The sequence below is a fragment of the Ceratosolen solmsi genome, unplaced genomic scaffold (assembly GCF_000503995.2).
Source record: "Ceratosolen solmsi marchali unplaced genomic scaffold, CerSol_1.0 scaffold70, whole genome shotgun sequence".
NCBI classification, from domain to species: Eukaryota; Metazoa; Arthropoda; class Insecta; order Hymenoptera; family Agaonidae; genus Ceratosolen; species Ceratosolen solmsi.
The window spans coordinates 571,942-594,583 of NW_011948448.1; the positions used below are offsets into that span (position 1 = coordinate 571,942).

The 22,642-nt window shown below is 30.7% G+C and overlaps 1 protein-coding gene across 1 annotated transcript in view; it reads right to left on the bottom strand.

Annotated features, from left to right (window-relative positions):
* The window catches only part of Rab23 (RAS oncogene family member Rab23), a 53,154-nt gene extending 43,188 nt beyond the window's left edge, over window positions 1–9,966 (bottom strand). Inside the window, exon 1 of the mRNA XM_011504774.1 lies at window positions 9,441–9,966. Coding sequence (XP_011503076.1) covers window positions 9,441–9,473 — 33 coding nt within the window. The 5' untranslated portion in view covers window positions 9,474–9,966. The remainder of the gene's footprint in view (window positions 1–9,440) is intronic.
* Window positions 9,967–22,642: the final 12,676 nt, after the last annotated feature.

Genomic DNA, 22,642 nt, shown 5'->3' on the forward strand with positions numbered 1-22,642 from the left:
ACAATAGAACATGATACGATAATCCTTCATTTACACACAAACACGAGTTTTTTTTTTTTTTTTTTTTTTTTTTTTTTTTTTTAAACATTATACTTTACATAAGAATAATTCAACGAACCATCGCGCAATGTTTTTCTTTTAGAAAAATCGATAACATCATACATAATATCTAAAATAATGAATGTAAAAATTATTTATTTTACATTGACACATGTACAAATACTATGTGTATTCACATATGTACATACATATTAATAAAAATTAAAAATTGCATATATTATTATTGTTCTTTGATACGAAAATTATTATGAAAATTTATATTTATTTATTTTAATTATTACCTCTTGACATTATTCAGAATTGTTTCATCTGGTTTTAATTAGATTTACTTGACTTGTATTATATATAATATCCGCTTATGTAAAACCAAACTAAAATCTATAATGAAATATAATATCGCCTTAAATCTTTTATTCAATTACTGTAAATTACTGCAATTTTAAAGAAAGCATAATAAATATTTGCATTTGTTAGATAATTATACTTGCTAAAAAGATTAATACTTTATCGTGTGTATATATAATTGTATAAAAGCTATGTTCGATATTTAATTATTATAATTTTATTCCAATAACGTAATTAATAATGCTTAAAATTATATACAATAAAACAAAATAAATAAAAATCAAACATACGCGTCAATTATAAAAAAAAAAAAATAATATTATTATTAATTCATTTTTGGGATTATAATAAATTAAGTAAATTACTACTACTTAATTATATTAATATAATGCTTAATTTGCGAAACGCTTATAATCTGTGAACTATTGTTTATAGCTTTGAAATGTAGAATTCTCAATGATAGAAGAATAATAATGAAAAATGATGATAACAAACACTGCATTATAAACTATTATATACAAACCTTTTTCTTATTTACCACGATTGTTTTTTAAAAATTTCATATATTTATATATAATGAAGTCTGATAAAATATGTAGTTTGTTACATTTTTTTAATATATTAAAAGAAATAGTGTTTGTAAGAGCAAATACAAAATTTAATCAAAAATATCAAAGTAAATTTTTGCAATAATCATAAATGATTTATATTAAAACAATACTTAAATTTTTTATTGCACATCATTAATATATTAATAATATTAATCATTTTTATTATTTATGCATATATATGATTGACTTTTCTGTAAGAAAGAGGCAAGCTTGAGTTAATAATTAATTTTTATTTTTGTATTGTTTATAAATTGAAAAAATGTTTAAGTATTGTACATTATTTTATTTTATCAAAGGAATAGCTGAAAATTATATTATATGATTAAAAATTTTGTTACGACTACTCATGTTTGATATTTGAAATATTTAATATATTTGTACATAACTTTTAATACATACTTTCAAAATTACGTCACGTTTAATGATTTGAATCATTTAAAATTGTAAATATATTATTTTTCAGAAGCAAATTTTTGTAGTAAATTGTATTTATAGTAAATTAATAACGAATGATACACTCATTATTCATTTATTATTTATATTTAGAGAATCTATTTTAGTTAGATCGTTTTGTATCGTTATTTTAGTAACTGGCAATAAAATTAATAATTATTAATAATAATAGTAAAAGAAAGTACTTACAAATTATATTCTTTTTATTTATTAAATGATTTATTAATATGCATATTAATTTAAGATGTGCATTAAAAATTTAAGAAAATAATACTTCGTTAATGTTTACGGACGTAATTTTCGTACAGTTTTTAGTACTGGTAATGCAAACAAAAACTCTTGCTTCACGTTAGAATATCTGTTTTATTTGCATGCGGTAATGAATGGTTTATTAAACGAACATAAAAAGACCATTAAAATCTCAAACTGTTGGTATAATTATTTTAATTGAATGTAAAAGGAATAGAAAAATTTTTATTGATGTACTTTTTATTATAAAAAAAAAAAGAAAAAAGAAAAAGAAAAAAAACAAAAAAAAAATAGTCCGAAAGAATTTCCGAAAAGAACAAACATTAGTAATTAAACATAAATAAATTATATATAGTAAAAGATGAAAAAATTCTTAAAATCGTAAAATATTTTTACATTCATTTATTTCAATTTCAATTTTTTCATGAATTTCAATGTTTTTTGTCTTTATTACTCATTGCATTCAACATCATAAGTGCTTTATTTGTGAGAAATTATATCACAACAATCGTTATAAAAATTACAGTTTTGCAGAAAGAAAAATCGAATAGTTTACGTAATTTGATAATTATTATCCATGAATATTTTTGACTATTGTGCAAATTTGACTTTTTACAAAAAATATTCCGTCTATGTGGAATGAACATTAAAAGATAAAAATATTTGAATTTCATGATTATAATCCGATATTAACTTTTTTGTTTTTTTTTTGTTTTTTTTTTTTTTTTTTTTGCCCCCATCGCCCGTTATTATCATTCATTGGCCGATATCGAATCTATTTATCATATTAAACTGTAGAAAACTGAATCTTCTGACATTGCATTCAAATAGCTCGAAAATATCGTTTAACGAATAGGCCGCGTGAAAGTCAGATAGATATGCTGCATGTGTGACACGCAAATTCGACTTTCGACAAATTATTCCCATTGCACGCGCCTTATTTAGAAAGTCCTCCTTCCCCATGGCAAAGAGCACTAATTGTACCAAGTGCAACTTCCTAAATGAGAGAACCAATGGATTTTCATTCCCATTACTCACAGACAATTTACAATAATAATAAAAAAAAACACAAGTTTTTTCAGGCTGAGAGGATGGGTAGTTCACTCACACCACAATTCTACGCTAATTACACGACCAAGCTTTTCCCGGTGCTCAACATTCCATTATAAAGGTACTTTTCCATGATCATGACAGAGTAATCATTATAGCCCAATCCCGTCCTAGATGTCGAAAACGAGCAGCTCCTTCTCGTCTTATTTATGCGACGCACTGTAATGCGTGTGAATAATTGCAGACGAAGTATTACACGGTGCCGCCAACAACTGCTTCAAAGAGGAAAAGAGGAGTAAATGAAGACAGAGAAATCAAAATATTCTCTAGATGCTTTATATATAGTCTCGACAGATTTTCCAATACCAATGATCCATCACGTCTTACTCAACCAACTTCTTCTTTTTTTCTTTTTCTTTCTTTCTTTCTTCTTTCTTTTCTCATCTTTTCCATTAGATCTTCATTAACTTTTATAAAGCTATTAATCTTTTTTCTTTTAAATAAACCAGTCTGATGGGACGATACTCGTAGTTAAAAATGTCATATAAAAGCTACGATAGGCCAGCAAATTTTCTCATACCTACGATGAATCTTTAAGCTTAGTCGACGTTAAATTGGCCTGATTGTATTTGATATGGATTTATAATGAAATAATTTATTAATGCACAAGGATAACGCGGTACAACATTAAGTTTAGATTATTATTAAAAAAATTAACATATCGTATGAAGAATGAAGTGAAAATAAACATATGCAAGAGCACGGTTTAATTAATAAGATTTAATGAGAATTTTCTACACAAGTTTTTTCTTTTTATCTAATGCTAATTAATATCTAATCCTGATAAAAATTTTAATAATTATATTAAAATTGGTATACCGAAATAGTCTATGGACTGATTAATGTTAGAAAAATATTAGTAAAGTAACGTGAAATTTAACATAAAATGCGATGATTTATTTTTTCAAAAGCTATATTGATGTATTGTTTATATTTATTGTTTATATTTATCGTTAATTATTCGTAAGCTGTTTATATTGTAAGTAGTATTGCACATTTTCAAAGTATAATTTGATAAATAACGTATTTTAATTATATAATAATTTTATATGTGCAGTTTCACTTCAATATATTGTCTAATATACTTGACGTGTTAAGTAAGATTGAACGTGAGAATGAAATGAAGTAAAATAATTATGATTTAAACTTTATTTATAGTATTGAAAAATATTTCGAAATATTTGTCGATTTTATCGATTAGAATCGAATATGTCGAATTCTAATTTCACTAAATAACTAAATATAGATCATTTGTTAAATGCTAAGCGGTCTAATGTTAAATTAGCTTTGTAACATTCAATTATTAAGTAAAAAAATTATTATCTGAACAATTGATTCGACAAGAACATTATCGAAAGCAAACTTTGCACAAACTTTTAATTAGCAATTTGAAAAACTATTAGATACGCATACACACTTTACTAAGGCTTAACTCACATTAGATAAGAATGAGCTTTTACATTGTACATAACGACGTTACAAAAATATAAGAAGAAGAAGAAGAAGAAGAAGAAAATTACGAGTTGTATACGATCGCTTGAAGGCTTTGTTGAAAATTATGCTTCTGCGTATTATCCGTTAAATCTCCAGGCTCTTTCACCCTCTCCCTCGCTGACATTATTTCGCGTATTCTTCTCCGCCCCCCCCCGTCCTGACACACTCTCATTGTCCACTCTCTGTTCTTAGCTCGCTCCGTAGTAATTATCTATCCCAAAGTGGCATACATTATTCTAAAGAAATGTGAAATGAAGCTAACTAAACTAGGAAAGTAGGAAATTTCGGATAATTGCGAAAGAGCGATGAAAAAAATAGAGTCGGTGGGCACTTTGGATGTATAGATGGAGATATACGCATGAAGCGTTTAGTGGTTGAACTTCTTCCGATATAATTTCGTTCGTGTAGCTATGTGGTATTTATTCTCTTTGTGGTTTGTGTGTTTTATTTTCTTTTTGTTCTGTAAACTTTTATCCTCCATCATTGACGATTATTAAAAACAAAAAAACAAACAAAAACAAACAAAAAAAAAAACAAAAACAAAAACAAAACAAAAAAGACAACAGAAACAAAAACAAAAGAAAAACAAAAAACTAAACAAAAAATCATCGAGTTATTGCCGATAATAAAAAGTGCACTGGCGCGAATGGTAAACGATGGTAGGGCTGTAAGCGTCAGCAAATGACGCTTCCTAAAAAAATAGTTAAGATACGAGCTGAAATAAAAGCTAAAGGAACGGAACGAAAAACGAGAAACCGCAGGCAAAGTTGCGTAGCATCGTTGAATATGAGGCAGAAGGAGAGGAATTGACGGCAAAGAAGGAAGGCTGGCGTAGGGATATGGAGGGCGAGAGACAGAGAGAGAGAGAGAGAGAGAGAGAGAGAGAGAGAGAGAAAAGAGGAGGTGGTGGTGGAAGGATAAAAGATCGGAGAAGAAGCGATCCGCGACTACGGCGGCGACTCGAGCTCTAGCGGAGATTCGCGCGCGGTTCGTCGTATGTACATAGCCGGCTATACGTATGCGTGAGAGCGTAAGCGTACGCGGGCGCGCATGTGCATACGTACGCGCGTGTATGCGCGGTGCCGTGTAAAAGCGGCATCCGAGCGAAATTAACGCGAACATACCTTTGGATGCGCACGACGCCGCGCGAGGAATAGAAGACGAACGGCAGGCGGAATATGAAAAGCCGGACTCCTCGAGCGTCTTCCCCACATCCATCCCGTTAAGTGCGATGCATTGGCTGACACGCCAACTATGCGATTACGGTCTAGCAATGCTCCTCTCTACCTCTCTCCCTTCGACACCTTACTGTTGACGCTGATTATTTAACCTCGACAAAACTAATGCTTCGCACGTTCTTTTATCAGTGTGACATATCCTCGTGATCATCACCTCCTAACCCCCATCATTCCCGGCATTTGTGATGAGCCACCGCCAATGTAACGAAAATTTTCCATTCTTACGATTACGTACTTGGATTTCAAGGCTTGCCAAGTATGACGTAAACTCGTAAATTACAACTCTATAATTGTAATGGCGAATAAGGAATATATCTACTTCGTGTAATGTCCTTTGCCTTCTAATAACGATAATCATAATTATGATGATAATAATTATTATAAGGACGATGACGACGACGACGTTATTTTTTAACAGTCGTATTAATCTAGGAATTTTTTTTTTTTAATTTTTTTTTTTCCCCGTTGAGCGTTTAAATTCCTCTTTAATTAAAAAAAAAAAAAAAACAAAAAAATAAACAAACAAACAAAAAATAAGTAATATATTTTTTAAGTACGGATAAAGGAGGAGTTGACTGGAAAAAGGAGAGTTATAAAAATCTATAAGAGCTTTGCGTTTGGACACACACTGACAAGTGATTACTTTTCGCGAACGTAAAATTTTTAATTGTAAATGGACATTCGTATAAGGCTTACAATATCTTGAATATATCCGCGCTTTTATATAAATGATATCTCTGCCTTAAAAATACACGGCTATAATAAGAAATTATCACGAAAGAGAAAGAAAGAAAAAGCAAATGAAAAAAAAAAACAAAAAAAAACAAAAAAAAACAATGTTTATATCATTCATTGTTATTTGTTAATAAGTTCTTTCGGTTACTTTTAATAGAAAATTACGTCTCTCTTAAAAAAGAAATAGAAAATGTATTAATTTGAAAAAATACGACGATTGCTCATCTTATCTAAAATATAGTTATAATGAAAATTCATTGTAAAAGTTAATTGCTCATGCTTATTTCATTTTTTGGTTTTTTTATTTTTATTTATTTTTTTTTTTTTTTTATTTTTTTATTATCGAACGTCAATTTTATATGCCTTTGGAATTAGCTTTTTGTACGTTCAAAAAATTTCAATTCCAATCGCATATCTTCTTAATTGCTCTTTAACATAAAATTTTTCTACACATTAATTAGTACAAATACATAAACATTCCGCTCGTTACAAAAATTAATGAAACTCAAATATAATTAGTATTGAATTGAAAACATTATTCCGTTATTAGCACTTTAACATATTGTTCATTAAAAGTATAAATAAGACAATGCTAAGGACAATAAAAAAATAATAATAGATCTATGAGAAAATTCGAGAAAATTGTATTAGCCAACGAATTGAGTTAATTTTTAATTATATTATGAAAACACAAATTGTATTGTAATGACTAAAAGACTCGACGGTTCCTGAATTTATAAATCTTAATGTATGCGAATAAATAACGTTTGCCCAGGCCACACTTTCCTTTCTCACAAGAATCGCTCAAAGTAAAAAAGTCAAATTTTTACTTATTCCTGAGAATGCCTTGGTCTTACATATAGGAAAAACAAGACGTTTGCCAAGGTGTCGAGAAACTGAAAAGTGCCCCTGAAAAGGCAAAAGAGTCAGCGAACTCTTGGCAAAATTTCGGCCCCCTTAGAAAAAGGAAGAGAGAGAGAGAGAGAGAGAGAGAGAGAAGCCTCGAGGAAACAGCCATCGAGCGCCACGTGATGTTGAGCCAAAAATCCGGATACAAGAGAGATAGAGATAGTCAGGTAGATAGATAGTGAGATAGATAGATGGATAGGTAGATAGATAGAAAGATAGATAGATAGATAGATAGATAGAGAGAGAGAATGAGTCGTGGCTGAACGGGGGTGGAGAAGGATTGGTTGCGTGGAGTGGGAAATAACGGGCGGGGGGGGGGGGGGGGGGGGGCGAGTTTTTGCACTTGACTCACATCGCGACGAGGAGACGTTGGAAGGGCCTCGATCTTGGGATCTTGGCCTCGTGGCCGTTCCGCGACAAGCTCGTCGTGATCCTCTCTTGTCTTCTTCTCCTCGTCACTTATCTCCCTCACTAACCAACACCACCCCCCCCCTCTCCGTATCCCACCGTCTCATCACGACCGCCAACCATCGCTAAAAAAAACCGCGCCGACGGGCCGAGTCGCTTACTTGGCTCGCGACTGGCGATTTCAACGACCTTGCCGTATGCTTCCGTCGCCGGGAGGAAGCTAACGACGCTTTGCCCTTTCCCAATATGCTGCTGTTCCGCTGCAGTGCTTGCCAACGACCCTTTTTTATTCCCAAGCGATGTACGCTCGCTCGCTCGCACCCCCATCCACGATCCACCATTTGCGTTCGGGCCCCCGAGTTCAAAGTTGGAAGGAAGGGCGGCGACTCTCGACCCTCTCCACTATCCAACTGTAAAATCAGGAACTCCGAGTGGCCGTCGGCTGCGGTGAACGAGCTGCCCAACGAGATTGCAGTCGTAAATCCGCGAAGCCTGCGACATTTAGGCGAAAAAACTACCCCACCGATAGGGTTCAATGGTCAAACGTCGTTGCCGTTGATAATGGCGTAGGTGGTTTCGCAAGTGTCCGAAAATCAGGAGTAATCGTGCTTTCATTAGGAAATTGGTCGATGACGGGTGTTTGATTATTTTGTTTGCCTATAAAGGAAAAAGCATGTGGATTGATAATATTAATTAGTACAAGTTAATATATGGACGCGCACGGGGACTTTTATGCGGCAATGTGTTTTTTCAATGAAATTTGTTCGAAAGACGGCCGCTTGTGCTCTTGTTTATACTGCCCGCGAGAAGAGAGAAAGCAGGAAAATGATAAGTTCAAGACGCAAATATGTAAATAGAAAATAACGACGACGCCTTGCGAATGTGAATCTCAAAACGTTTTATAACTTTTTAACGGCGCGCGAAGTAGCATAATGAACAACCGCGTTGAAAGTAAACTTATTAACATTTTTATTATTTAGTTTAATATAGAGATTAATAAACTTTCGGGATCGCGTGTGTATAAAGAAACGAAGAAGAAGAAGATAAGTAATGGTCAGTCAATATTGTATTATCTTGTTGCTTTCATGGCAACGCAAGCGATACTAATATGCCCGGAGACACATACAAGGGAATACGTTTTTCTCCTTTGTATTTTCTTTTATTCTGACAATAATTTCAGAGAAAAAAAATGATAATCGCCGCCAACGTTAACATAACGTTCAAATTCATTCGAGTTTTACGGCTACTGGTTGGCAAAGGAGGAAAATGGCGCAAAATAAAGCAGATAAATCGTAAAATGTGATATATATATATATATATATATATATATATATAGAACAATTGATGAAAATGCATCGAAATGGCACACGAGAGAAAAAGACATGAGAGAGAGAGAGAGAGAGAGAGAGACGATAGAGAGAGACGATAGAGAGAGAGAGAGAGAGAGAGACGAGAGAGAAGAGAGAGAAGAGAGAGAAGAGAGAGAGAGAGAGAGAGCAATAAAGTGGCGAAGACGCGTTTGAATAACTATAGCTGCAGCAGACAAGTGGAATGGAATCGGATGAGAGATTATTCGATCCTCGAGTCTCACTGCGGATAATGAGTGTCGACAAAATAATAAAAGTGTATTTATTGACTCGGGGTGAGCTACTTTTCAATTCACAGAGTGACTCGGGCGAGACTCGACACTCAGAACTAACCCACCGCCGCCTGTTGCGGAAGAAAGATCGGCAGCGGGTGCCGAGGGGACGGCAGCTGCAGATAACGAACGTCCGAAAATCAAAATTGAGCAGAGCAGAGGAGAAAGATGGATTACGACGTGACCCACCTTGAGTGATACCTCGAGCTCTTCCTCCCGCATTCTGAGCGCCTTCCGATGATTAGCATAATATCCAGCTGCGATTATCCGGCGTCCCTGCTCGTGCGGAGGGAGGACCGCGCTACGTAGGCGCGGACGAGCAATGGGAACTTGGCCGTAGTGTAGTGATCGTAGCAAGGGCAACGACGGCGACGGCGACGGGGACGTCGATCACACGAGAGCTGGGAGACTAAGGCGCACTCCCGGAGCGGCGTCCTGGTCAAGGCTCTCGCTCTCGCTCTCGCACACGTTGCTCGCGCACTCGTTTCATGTCGGCGGCTCTACGCGGGCCAGAGCCACCCGCCTCAACGTCCCGGGCTTTCGATCAAACTTCTGGGGAGAACGAAGATGCCGACGCGCGCGTACCTCGAGATACGTGGATAACCAATGCCACGCACCGCAACGCGCGCCGTCTGTACGACGACTGCCGCGGATGCCGCGAGTCGCCGCCATCGCCGGCCCCCGGACGACGGGCGCGACGCCACCGCTCCAGCACCTGTTCCCCGGGCCACCCCCCACCCCACCTCGAGCGCTCCCTCGCGGCTCCCTCGCGGCTCCCTCGCGGCTCCCTAGCGCCTGGCCGTCGTCGGCACGCGGCGGCGAACGGACTCGAGCTCCACCGGTCCCACGGCCGGTCCCCATTGACTACTCCCGTGGGATGCGTGACGCGCCCGGCGGTGCGCCGGAGGGGCAGGGGTGCCCGAGCCTGGTGACGGACGAGTATCGAGCGAGCCGAGATTTGGAGATCGTTAGCCACCAATCGCGTCTTCTATTCTCTCGTGCCCCGCGGGGAAACACCTTCAAGCGACCTCCAAGCCCAACCAACCAGTTTACCAACACTTGACGCCCGAGATTGTTTTCACCATAAATTTGATAATGGTCGCTCTTCCTCGTACATATTGGCTTAGAGGTGAAGAAGGGCCTCCTCCCCCAACGATCACAACTTTACATTGTCTATTATGATTATTGAACGTGGGCCGTGTTTCGTTTGGACGAAAGTTGGACAAAAAATCGACGTCTTTTATGCTTTGATCGATAGCTCCTGCTCCTGCTGCTGCTGCTGCTACGCTATTTAAACATAAACATTCCTGAACTTTAATAAGGCTCGTTTTTTATTACTGGGAGATAGATTGGGATGAGTGGTGGTAAGGAGCTCGTTTGTACAGTTAATCTTTACATTCGATTCAAATTCTCTAGCCTGTGAGGAAATGAAAAACTGCCCGTAATGGATGAATTAATAGAATATTTATTAAGAGGCTGCGGTACGATACGGTAATACGTCGAATGAAGATAAAAGAAGAAGAAAACGATGTTTTTTTTTTCTTTTATATTTTTAATTATATTTTTAATTATATTTTAAATATAGAAAATTACCAAAATGCCTGTCATTTGACTGATATGTGAAACCAACTGTTATGTAAGCTTTTGTAAAGACTTTGTACGCTCGATCATTTGGCTCTGATAATCGGTGTTCCTGCATGTAGCCCACATTTCCTTTAATTTGAGCTATTAATTGCAATTGATTGTTTTATTGTAATGACAATTTAATATCCAACCATTAAGAACGAGCAATGCCATTTGTAAGATGTTTTAACGTATAAAGAAATACGTATGAAACACATAAACACGCGTTAAATAATAATTAATGGAATTTTAATTCTCTCGGCTTTTATAATAATAATAATAATAATAATAATAATAATAATTACTATTATCGATTGCAATACGAGGCATATTTATTATATGTGCATTTCGTTCAAAATTGCAATCTAAATTTCAGTGTTAATCAAGTTTATATTGTTATTGCATTATTATACTTTGTCATGCTAATTTTCTACTTTAATTTGCATTTTCCTTTATCCTTACACTTTGTCATAATTTTTTGTTTATATATAATTTCTAAAAAAATATTATATTCGATCGGCTTATATTGCAAAATTTACAAACTACTTATAAAGTATTGATGAAGTTTAAAAAAAAAAAAAAAAAAAAAAAAAACACCTGTTATGTTAGTAATATTATTGTGCGCTAACGTGCATTATTAAAAAAGCACAAGACAATTAATTATTTTTACTCCGAACGAGATGTGAATTACCTTTAACACTAAGTGTTTATGATATTAGTTAAGCAAACTAAAATCAGCAATATACATCTCACTTTATAAAATGTTTGATCCCACTGTCACAAGATTAAATTAGCCGTAATGGAAAATGAACGTATATAAGACGCTAAACGTCCGACGGTTGGGTTCGACCATCGTCATGCAGATTATGATTTTTTCTTAATATGTTACTAACATTCGCATGTATATTAAATACACACAGTCGCATAGGCTTTTTTTTGCTAGAAGAACGGAGTATCAAAGCAAATCAACGAATTCGAAGTTTTTTATTTTTTAAATATTAACAGTGTGATACGTGATACAGTATAATACAATGGAAACGATTCTTCATTTTTTTATAATTTGGAATTTATGAACCGATTATAACAATAGAGTATTTGCCAAATATTTGATACAGACAGTTAACTAAATATTTTTAATTGAAATTTGTAACGTTATAATTAATAATAAGAAAATTTGAAATATTTAATTAAAGTTCAGCTAATGACAATATCCCTCAGATATATATATTATCTTGATAACATTATCAATGATACTGAAAATAATACTCATTTGCAGAAATATTGCGTTCTAAACAAATTTTCATCTCTATACTACAAGTAAAAAAAAAAAAGAATCAATCGTAATAATCAATGTTTTGGATGTACAAATTGAAAAAAGGCCAGACTTTTCACCTACATATATAACAATTTTTGTATTTGTGTTTTTACCCTACACGTGGTTAACACGATCGATAGTTTTTGTTCGACATATATTGTTTTATGATTATATTTAAATTTCCAAAAATAAAATCATTATAGAATTATTACATCAATTATTTCATTCATAGGTTAAATAAGAAATATAATAGTTATAGAATTTTATTTATTTTCATAAAAATTTTATATATCAGTGAATTTTCCTCGCAATTTTATACATACAACTTTTATTCGCGTAATATCTCATTAAACTACTTGTTCGTCTCTCTGTGTGTGCGTGCGTGCGTGTGCGCGTTCGTGTGCTCGTGCGTGTGCTCGTGCGTGTGCTCGTGCCCGCGGTGGTCACGTGTTTCTGTATAAACAATTACAGCAATTCAATAAAGACTAAGAATTGACATGGTTGAGTAGTTTTCTATTATTTTTAATTCACTAAAAACAATCAGACATTCATCACCTAATATTCGTTGTATTAAATTATAATTTTCAAATCTCGAATGAAAACGTGAATGAAAACATTAACTTAGCTCAATTATAATTGTACGTAGTACTCAATAATAATCGTTAAAACACACTTTGCGGTATTAACAAATAATTTATTAAGTTAATTTACTTGTTACAAAATATTATATCAGGCAAAATTCTTCTTAAATACAACGTTTACCGGCAAATAAACTATATTCTACATACTTATAATTAAGAAATATAAGACTTTGTGAAACCGTCGATCATACCAAGAATATGACATAGAATAGAAAAATTATATGCTCTAGTAATGAGCAAATTTAACTGAATAAATAGCATTTTTAGCTTTGCTACACTAAGAGAATTTTAAATGAATTCAATATATATAAAATGAATGTTTAAACTATTTGATACTCACGTATACGTATGTATTTACATAATAAATATTATTATTGTGAATTATACTATCGTGTATATGCGTTTATTAAAATATAGTAATTAAAATAAAAACTGATTTCATCGACGAAATAGGATAATTTTTATTAGACTCGTCTCTTATGCTTACATTGTTAATGTAGTTTTAATTGATTACGTTTAAATAAAAAAATTGGAAATAACAGGTTCATCAAACAACAGGTCCAACAAAAATTGGAAGTAACAGAAATAATTGAATATCAGGATGTTCAATTATTAAAAAAAAAATAAATTTTTGATTTTGTAAATACATTTTACGAATAAATAATTTTGACATTAAATTGTTAAGAATAGCAAATTTGAACTTTAATAAATTTTTTTATAGTAACTACAACTAACATTAAAATTTCACATTAGCAAACCTCAAATCTATATAATGAATAAGTGTGATGTAAAACATCTTTACAGAAAATGTAAAGTAGGTTAAGCGATAAATTAATTCTCCAATTTATCCTAAATATTAAATTCAAATTTATTCTGAGTCGCACGAGAATACATTCAAGGCTTCGGTAAAATCAAATTCACAATGTACTGTTTTTACGATAGACACCTTGACATTTTACGGAATATTTGTACTGTTTTTAATTTTTCTACTCAAAACATTAAATTCTATTTTTCTTTAATATATCGAACGAGTTCTGATAATACATTAACAAATAAATATATATTTTAATGCGATTAATAAATATTTTACTTTGTATAATTAAAATGTTAATAACCGCGAATGCGGATTTTATACTTGTCTATTAAAAAGAGAGAGAGAGAGAGAGAGAGAGAGAGAGAGAGAGAGATGCATATTACATAAATCTTGTACACACTCATAAGTTTCTGTTTGAAAGTTTTTTTTATCATTGTTACGAATGCAAGTAATTTACAAATACAGAAATACATGAGCTTACCTAGGTGATATTTTTATTTAAATAATTTTGTCGTCGTGTCATCAAGATCCTAATCTGCTATCTTTACTTTATTATTTGTCCTTCATAACTTTGTTTCTCAACTATAATTTTTTCTTTTTCTACTAATTCCATATATATGTGACGTTTTTCTTTCTAATTATCAAAATCTCTCATATGTATTTCTCGACTCTTTCCAAGTTATTAACAAGAAAATGAGTAAATAATATAAATAAATAATAAAAAAAATTGCATTCATGATATTTTATGTTTTTAAATATTCAAAACTTTATCTTGACAATTTTATGAAATGTAAGTATTTTTATTTTATGTTTTCAAATTGAAGATTAACGAATGAGTTTGACTGAAGATTTCATTTTTGTTTTATTAATCATCAATACATTTTACTATGCATTATAATTAATTTCAATGTATAATAAGATTTTTTGTTAATAAAACATAGTAAGGTATCTATTATCTTAAAAATAGGAATGAAATTTTTTCAAAAATTTAATGCAAAGCCTCCGATATTTTCTCGTAATAAATTGTAAATTCATTCAACACATGCTCGTTTAACTTATTTAATCGAGTGTCAAACATAAATTGCATGCTTCTACGAGTATTTGTAATAACGTAAGAAAGTTACGCTTACTCTTTGTAATTAATAATGAATCGAACACACAATCTCAAATAAATAACAACTGATTTATAATAATTAAAATATTTTTTGATTTAGTTGTGAGTTAATATCACTTTAAATTCAGAATAAAATCTAATGGAATAATTATGTATTTGTAAGAGAGCTGAAAATTTTTTGTAATCTTATATATTAATATTTGAAAAAGACGCTCGAAAATATAAATGAAACACGGCCTTTTTTAATTATGATTATCGTTCAACTAATTTGAGGCATAATTTTTATAAAAATTTTAAGATTAAAATTAAAAAATGAAGTAGTTTCCTTATAGCAGACTATAGAAAAATTTTAAAAAGTTTATGTTTAAATGTACCCATTAAAAATTATTTTCAAACGAATATTGACTATAACGTATTTTATAATTTATCTATAAAATAAAACCAAATCAAACCAAATCTAACTTAGTTCTCAAAGAGTATCTCAAGTGCATATAGTTATAAAACGTCGTTAATGTTCAGATAATTTTTCTTATTCAAAATGTACTATAATTAGTCATTATTCGTGAAATCAATTCATAGAATTCATTAATAATTAAAATTATGGATAATAAATATAGTTGGAACCATGAGAGTCTTGAACCATGACATATTTAATTACTATTGATAATAATCTTAAATCATTAGTTGATTAGTTGAATGAGAAGAGTAAACATTTTCATTCATTTGAATTTTCTAGTCATTGCCGTATAAAACGCGCCATTACAGCGATTTGCTACGTATTTACAATTCTTTTAAATTACCTGTTATCAGTTAATTTTAATTAATAACTTAAATTCTCATTAGCTACTTTGGGAAAGAAAGGCTTATATTTGTCAAAATTCGTATTTATTGGATAAATAATATACTTATCATATACAATACACAGAGTGTATTTGATAGGCATTGTAAGTAACCAAGAGGAATATTAAGATAAAATGTAATGGAAAATCGTCGGTCCAGCAAACGTAAATATTCGGCTGCGATTAAGAAATATTTTGTCTATGAGAATGGGATCGTTATTGAGCGGAGGTCTTCGGCTAAATGCGAAAGGGAGATAGCGAACCAATGTTAGCCGTTGCCTAGGATACTACTCGCTCGCTTTCCTTTGGTTTCAGTAATTTCAACTTATTTCGATGCACGACTGACGCGACTAGTTAATGTTTCTCACTGATTATAAAACATTTCTTTATAGGTCTGTGAATTTAGGCTGACTTAACACAATTACATTTAGTTAAATCGAAAGGCAACTAACTCTGAATTATGATATTTATTTCAAATTGTCAATTGGTCGAATAACGCCCTAAATTCAATTCCAAAACATAATTATATTCGTGTAATCTTTATTACCATTATAATACATGAAAGTTTTTATTAATCGATTTTTTAATACAGTATTTTTCTACTTACAAAACTTAAACGAAACTTAAGATTAATTTCTCCATAATGACGTTCTTAAAAAATGTGTATATGTTGTTGCTATTGTAATTTTTTTTTTCTTTTCTTTTCTTTAACGTGTTTAAATAAGCGGTAATCACAACTATATTATTGAATTATAGTATCAATTCAGTGCAGTGAATTAAAATGAATTAAGTGCTTATCGGAAAATATGTTTAAAAAATTGCTCGTATAGATAATCAAAGCTTAACGAATAATCAATAATGTAAAAAAAAAACCCCAAAAGTATAACGACTATTATAATAGTAAAATTTTTTTTTCAAAAATTTATATCGCTAAAATGGATTTACGACGCTATTCATTATAACCTCATTGCACAATTCCAATAAATCACATAAAAAATAGTAAAATATGATATAGAAATGGCTTATAATTAATAGAAATTTATAAGAATTGTAAATTTTATTAACTACCAGCCATTAAAGAAAAAAAAAATGCAACATAAAAGGTGCTAGTTGATAGAAAATAATGAAAAAACTTGGAAATTAGATTACATTAACTTATATTTGACTATTTATTATATAGAATTAGACTTCTTCCGACAATAATAATCTATGTGTACAATATAAACAATAATTTGTTTCTTCTTTATTTCAGAAATTAGCGAATGTTAATTAATGGACTTGGTGTTGATTTTTCCCTAAAGCATTCAGCGATTTAAAACGTAAAGTCAACTGATGCATAAATATTACTCAACGGTATTACACATCAAACGTTACACAAATTAACAAATAAAACATTCGACACAATTCTGAGAAAACTATATTATCTTAACATTGTATCGTTCGTTCTTATCGATTGTTCAAGGGAAAATGAATTATTAAAATGTACTTACGTTACGACGTTGTCTAGTATAACTGTGTAAAATAATGTATAAATTCAATTATTTCATATATATATATATATATATATATATATATATATGGAAATTTTTATGTTATAGCACTCATGCACACGAACGCACGCGCATACATAATTTAATACAAATATCCTATAGGTGAAAATAAGTATTTTCAATAGTTTTGTAATAAGAGGGACTGTCGACTACAGTACTTTTCATTTAAATAATTTCGAGTACTGCTTGGATGTTTAAAGAGTTCATGAAAACAGATATAATTTATTATACTTATAAGACAGGTGCAGTACGAGGTCCAATAAACAAATTAAAAAATATTATTTCAATTACAAAACGATTTGCTTTTTCTTAATAATATTTAGAAAGCTCGTTCTTACGTAATAAATTCAATTATTTTCAATATTAATCCATAGTAAATAAAAAGATAATGGAATCAATTTACATATAGTAATCTTGCGAAGGTAAGGAGATGGAAATGATGGTTTTTCGAGAAAATTTTCAAAACTGAATCTGCAAGGATACTATTAAATTACATTCTATTGATAAAAATAACATTATACTAATAATCACTAATGATTATTCATTTTATTGTATTGATGTGAAACTATCGAGGGATAAGAATGTAATTGTTTCGTTCAAAATTGAATCTCATGTTTAATTTAATGAAAATCAATCATTCTTTCGTGCTATTAAAAATTATTTTTATAAATCCCCCCCCCCCGCCCGCCCGTTAAACTAATCGATATTTCATGTACAGATAGATTAATTTGCAAAAAGTGCCCGTAATATAAAATATTTCAATAGTTTCTGATATCCCAGTATCACGTCACATTTTTACATTTATTTTCCGTTAGAAAATTTGTACTGCGACAGTGAGTAATTGATTTTTATATCATTTAAAAATCACATTAAAGCATAATATATCTCATATTAACAAAAAAAACCGATATAATTTGATAGATTTAGATTTATTCTATTCCTCAGAGATTTTTATATTAGTTGAACGACATTATATTACTATTGGTATTTCTATTTGTTCTATTGCTGTTCTATTTGTAATAAATGACAGTGGATTTTCAGAAATATTGTTTTTAATAATTTTTTCTTTTTTTCAATTTTTATTAAAATATTTCTTTTATATTATTAAAAAATTATAAATAAAATTTCATCTATATTAGATAAATTCTAAAATTACAAATAGTACATAAAATAATAAAATGTAATTTATATTATGTCGATGCCATCGATCGTAAACAATCTTAGTCGGTTCAATAAATAATAATTTCTGAAATTCTAGAAATTTATATAATTTATCTAAGATTCATAAATGACTACGTCGATGAATAAAAATTCATAAAAAATATATACACATGTTGATACGTCATTATGTGAAATGCATATTAAATAGATATATCGATGTATCAAAAACTATAGAGAAATAAATATTAAATATATATATATATATATATATATATATATATATATATATATATATATATATCTACGGGTTGTGTGTGTGTGTGTGTGTGTGTTTGTTTGTACGTGCGTAGGTACGTACGCGCTCGCGTAATTATATAAAATAGTATCAATATTTTGTTATTCGATCAAAAACTTGAAATACAAATTTAATTGATAAGAACGTAAAAACATAATTTATCCAAAAATTCGAGTCATTCCCCGTTTTTGAGAAAACATATATCGTAATATATTAATTTATTATCATCTAAATCATATTACAAATTAATATCATTAATATTCAATTTTTTTTATGAAATCAAGGAATGTTAAATCGTTTCTTAGTTGTCCCGAAAGTTGAATATTTTCTGTATTATTATTTTTAACTATAAAAGTAATTAATATACAATTATAAATTTTTATCATTATTCGATTGTCATACCATAATGAAGCGTTTTAACTTATTTAATGATTTAGTAATATCAACATATTTTTTTCTTTCATTTTTTTTTTTTCTTATACTTGTATGTCGTTAGATTTTATCTTGTCGAAATCCGGTTTCATCAGACAATCGTGAAATCGTGAGTAGAGTCGAGTCCAGCACCAATCGGCACATTATTTAATACAATTATTAAAATTATCGAATGCCTTAGTGAATATAAATGTGAAACGTAAGAAATGCTAAAGCAAGCTCGAAAATTATTGACGTTGAAGAAGTTGCAAAGATCTATCACCGATGCCTACTTACGTGAGCATTTATTTAACTAGAAAATGATATAATAACAACAACAAAGCACAATGTAATAAAACAGTAATCTATTTTATACGGTTGAAATTAAAATTACAATTTGTATGACATTATTCAGTAAATTGACGTTTCATCTTGCTCCGATTAAACGAACCATTCGTAACAGGATGGTCCCTGAAACCCATAAGCACCCTGTCTTCTTCGTTGATGCTTCTTCATTTATCCTTCTCATTTATCCTTCATTCGTGAAACAAGGCGAAATGTTCAACACGATTTGGTATATTACTTGACGTTGAAAATCAATTTGTATTTTCATTATCTCTTCATGTCGTGGATTGCTTCATTTTTCGATATAATCTCATTCAATAACACATAATAGTAGAAGATGCAATTTTCACTTTATAAAATAATATTTTGGCAAATAAATAAGAAAAATCGTTTATATTTTCGATTTAATTTGAATTCGCATTAGATTCGCAGTATCAAATTTTCGTATAAATATAATTACAGAGATTACAATAAAATTACAAATACAATGTTCCATAAAAATTGCAATGTCTTTTTAGCCACATTTTTTCTTCTTCTTCTTCTTCTTCTTCTTTTTCTCTCTCTCTCTCTCTTTTTTTCCTTATTTTTTTCTTTTTACCCTTATAACACGGTATAATATTTATGCATTATAATTATGCACAAATTCCAATATAAAATAAAATAGAAAATAAACAATATCGAATTCGTGTCGCGTAGTGAAAGTATAATAGCTAAAATTGTTCTTACAATCGTACGGTAAGCAAACTCCAGCTTTAATCGACACGCCCTACGAATTATACATGATTAAAATGAAGAACCTTTAAAGGACTTTTCGATTAACATCATTAATGACTATTTGTCTCTTATAATTCTTTAATGCCTAGATAAGATTGAGATTTATAAATATAGTTATAAAGACTCATTTTTCAAGGGATGGCAATGAAAATCTAGCGATTGGAAATAAATTTGAAACAAAATTTTAATGGTCTCTGTTATTTTTTTTTCTTTCTTTTTTTATATATATATTTTAGTCCTCGTCGTTATATTGTTTTTTAACGGACCATTCAAATCTTGTTTTACTAAATAAAAGAATTCCTTACCTTCAAAACACATTTCACGTAGCTATGTGTATGTATATTTGTACAGATATGTAAAGGTAATAAACACCATAAACACATTATTTTCTTATTATACGTGTACGTTAGCACACATATGGAGATAATTTTTCAAATCCTCTATGATTGCAGGATCGAAATATACCGTGTAAGCGATTCCAAAACAAAAACAAAAAAAAAAACAAAAAAAAAACAAAAAAAAATCAAATGACGTGTAATTCTATAAATATATAGGCGTTTAAGTTTAATGATTTTGCCCAATCACATGTCCGACGCTCGAAAAGAATGTGCTTTTCAATGATCATTTGGTGAACCCGAATATGCTTTCATTCTACGCTACGATGGAGCAACTTACACAGACACCATACCATCGGAATAAGACAAGTGGTATAAAGCACATACTGGCTCAGTAAATACATAGTAACCAGCCCACGAGTGTCTAAGACCATTTCAACATTATTATAATTACACATTGACAATTACGAGTGCGCTTGTTGGAGTAGATTGCAGGATTAACTATGCCGAACAAGACTTGGCAATCTTATTATATTTCTTTGCCTTTGTGAAGTTTTCAACAACTGTACAATTTCTACGATGAATTGGTGAACATAGATTTATTAAGTATAAATCGAGCACCCACACAATCAAATAACTTAAATGATAAAGAGAAACAAAAACCACGCGTGAATATTTATTTTTCTCAATGTTGAGCAATTTAAATGAATATATCCGAATAATCATTAATCATAATATATTCGCCGATTATTGTGCTAGGAATTTTCCCTTTAAAAATCCAAACAAATTAATTTATCTACAAAAAATTTATATTTATATACATTCTCATAAGCTACTAAATTTCTATATTCTGAGCTTCGTAGCTTCATGAATAATATTCCATTGTATTAAAAAATACACATACATTTTTTTCTTTCTTTTTCCTCTCTCTCTCTCTCTCTCTCTCTCTCTCTCTCTCTCTCTCTCTTATATATAATACTTTTGTACTTTGAGATTGAAAAAAATTTCTAAATGAATTTTTTCGGCAATGTAATGGAAGATATTTAACGAGTGTAAATAAAAAAAAAGTTCAAGTTACAATTCAATCACACGAAATTAATGAGAAATAGTTGTATTAAAAGCGTTTTCAAGTACTTGTGGGGACAAAACTATCTGTATTTTTCTTCATTACAGTAATGAAAGTATCGAGTTTGACGTTTCCATATAAGCATATAACGCTCGACCTAGACTTAATATTCTTATATTCGTAAACAGTTGAATCACGGCTTAGGATAGACAACAGTATACCGAGAGCGAAACTATTGTGAAAAATATTTTTCTTCGGAAATTTTAAAGATATATACTTTTCTACTTCTATTATTTAAAAATTCTTCTTTATTCTTACGAAACATTTTTAAATGACAATGAGAGTTAAATCGTTTTTTATTCAAAATAAAATGATCGATAACTAATTTGCTTTTAATTTTATAGTCAAAATCTTAAATTAAAACACACGATTATAATAATGTCATTTTGTGTGTGTGTGTGTGTGTGCGCGCGCGCGCGCGTAGACAATATAAAAAATAACGAAAAGGGAAGAAAAAAAAGAAAAGAAAAAAGAAAAAAAAAGAAAGTTCAACAATATATATATATATATATATATATATATATATATCTTTCGAATACTCTTTCTTTTTCCTGCGATAGTTTTGCTCGTGGCCCCTGTATAATATACAATATACAGACTTCTACTGTCTGCTAGAGAGGCAGTTAGAAGTTAATCTTAAAATTACGTATTATGCATATTAAGACGATTAGACACCAAAAAGCTTTTTTACTTTTTAAAAATTATCAACTATCGGCATTTGTGACGGATCACAACGTATCCGACAATACTTAACGTTTTTTCTCATAATCTTGTATATGGCAGCCAGAATAAACAAACGAATAATAACAATAATATTAAAAGTATGATTAATAAAAAATAAATGAAAATATTAAAATAAAATGAACAGTACCGCGCCTGCACTTTGCAACGATCACTAGATCCACATTTATAGATCTCATGGTAGTCTTTCTTTTTAAATATCACAAACTTGGCAGTACCGATATAAAACAAAATCGACGCCAATTCCCCTCCAGATCCTTAAACTCTCCTCCTCTACGATCTATAAAAGCGTGCATATAGTTCCTTC